At 62.6% G+C, this 1,203-nt stretch overlaps 1 protein-coding gene across 1 annotated transcript; it reads right to left on the bottom strand.

Moving 5' to 3' along the window:
• Window positions 1–298: 298 nt before the first annotated feature.
• Window positions 299–703, bottom strand: SPRG_18784 (hypothetical protein; the record flags this gene model as incomplete). The annotated part of the gene is made up of 1 exon (XM_012338621.1): window positions 299–703. The coding sequence occupies one exon, from the start codon at window positions 701–703 to the stop codon at window positions 299–301; it is 405 nt and encodes a 134-aa protein (XP_012194011.1).
• Window positions 704–1,203: the final 500 nt, after the last annotated feature.

Here is a 1,203-nt window from a genome sequence, read left to right as displayed (position 1 = left end):
CTCCAGAGGACGTTGTTGTCGAGACCGAAGAACCGGCTGGCGATGCGGCGAGTCCCGTGTCGCCATCGGAAGCCGAGTACGAAGCCGAGTTTGACACGGTTGACGAGTCGCACGCTGTCGCCGAGGTCGCCGACATTGCTCCGGAAGCTGAAGCGTCGGTTGTCGCGACGGAGCCCGAGATCGTCGAGGCGGTGGAAGCGACGCCGATCACCGAAGAACCGAGTGTTGTGGAGACTCCCGCGGCCAGCTTGGAGTCGGAAGAGCCCATCCCGGTGGTCGAGCAAGTCGAAGACAACGACTATGCGTTCGCCGACTTTGATGCGGCGGCCGAGGCGTCTGCACCTGCCACGGAAGAGCCGGTGTTGAGCGTCGAAGAGCCCAAGGCCGACGCAGAGGTCGATGAGGCTGTTGTCGCTGCGGAAGCCACACCTCGTGCTCCAGAGGACGTTGTTGTCGAGACCGAAGAACCGGCTGGCGATGCGGCGAGTCCCGTGTCGCCATCGGAAGCCGAGTACGAAGCCGAGTTTGACACGGTTGACGAGTCGCACGCTGTCGCCGAGGTCGCCGACATTGCTCCGGAAGCTGAAGCGTCGGTTGTCGCGACGGAGCCCGAGATCGTCGAGGCGGTGGAAGCGACGCCGATCACCGAAGAACCGAGTGTTGTGGAGACTCCCGCGGCCAGCTTGGAGTCGGAAGAGCCCATCCCGGTGGTTGACCTAGGCAATTCGACTCGTCCGATGTCCGCGTTCTCGCCTGGCTCCTGCACAGTTCCGGCTATTCTATTCGGCATTCCTCTTGTCCCCCACATCGATTCGGATTCAAACTCATCACGCCAATCTGTGGACAATGTCGTGAAAGAAAGCACGGATGCGGCCAACGACACCGACGTTGAAGCTGCGCAGGAGCCTGTGGACGAGTCAATTGTCCAGGAACCTGCTGCGGTTGAGCAAGATGCGCAGGCCGCCGACGACACCCCGGAAGCCGCGCCAGTGGACGACGTCCCGCAAGAAGTCGTCCAAGAACCGGTCGAAGAGGCGGCGGTCGAGCCCGAGGCCGCTCCCGTCGACGATGTCGTGGTGCCTACCAACGAGTCCAACGATGAAGCGCCAGTCGCCTCGGAAGAAAGCACGGATGCGGCCAACGACACCGACGTTGAAGCTGCGCAGGAGCCTGTGGACGAGCCAATTGTCCAGGAACCTGCTG

The sequence above is a fragment of the Saprolegnia parasitica genome (genome assembly GCF_000151545.1).
Source record: "Saprolegnia parasitica CBS 223.65 unplaced genomic scaffold supercont2.1, whole genome shotgun sequence".
Lineage (NCBI taxonomy): Eukaryota > Oomycota > Saprolegniomycetes > Saprolegniales > Saprolegniaceae > Saprolegnia > Saprolegnia parasitica.
This window is presented reverse-complemented; position numbering and strand designations above follow the sequence as displayed.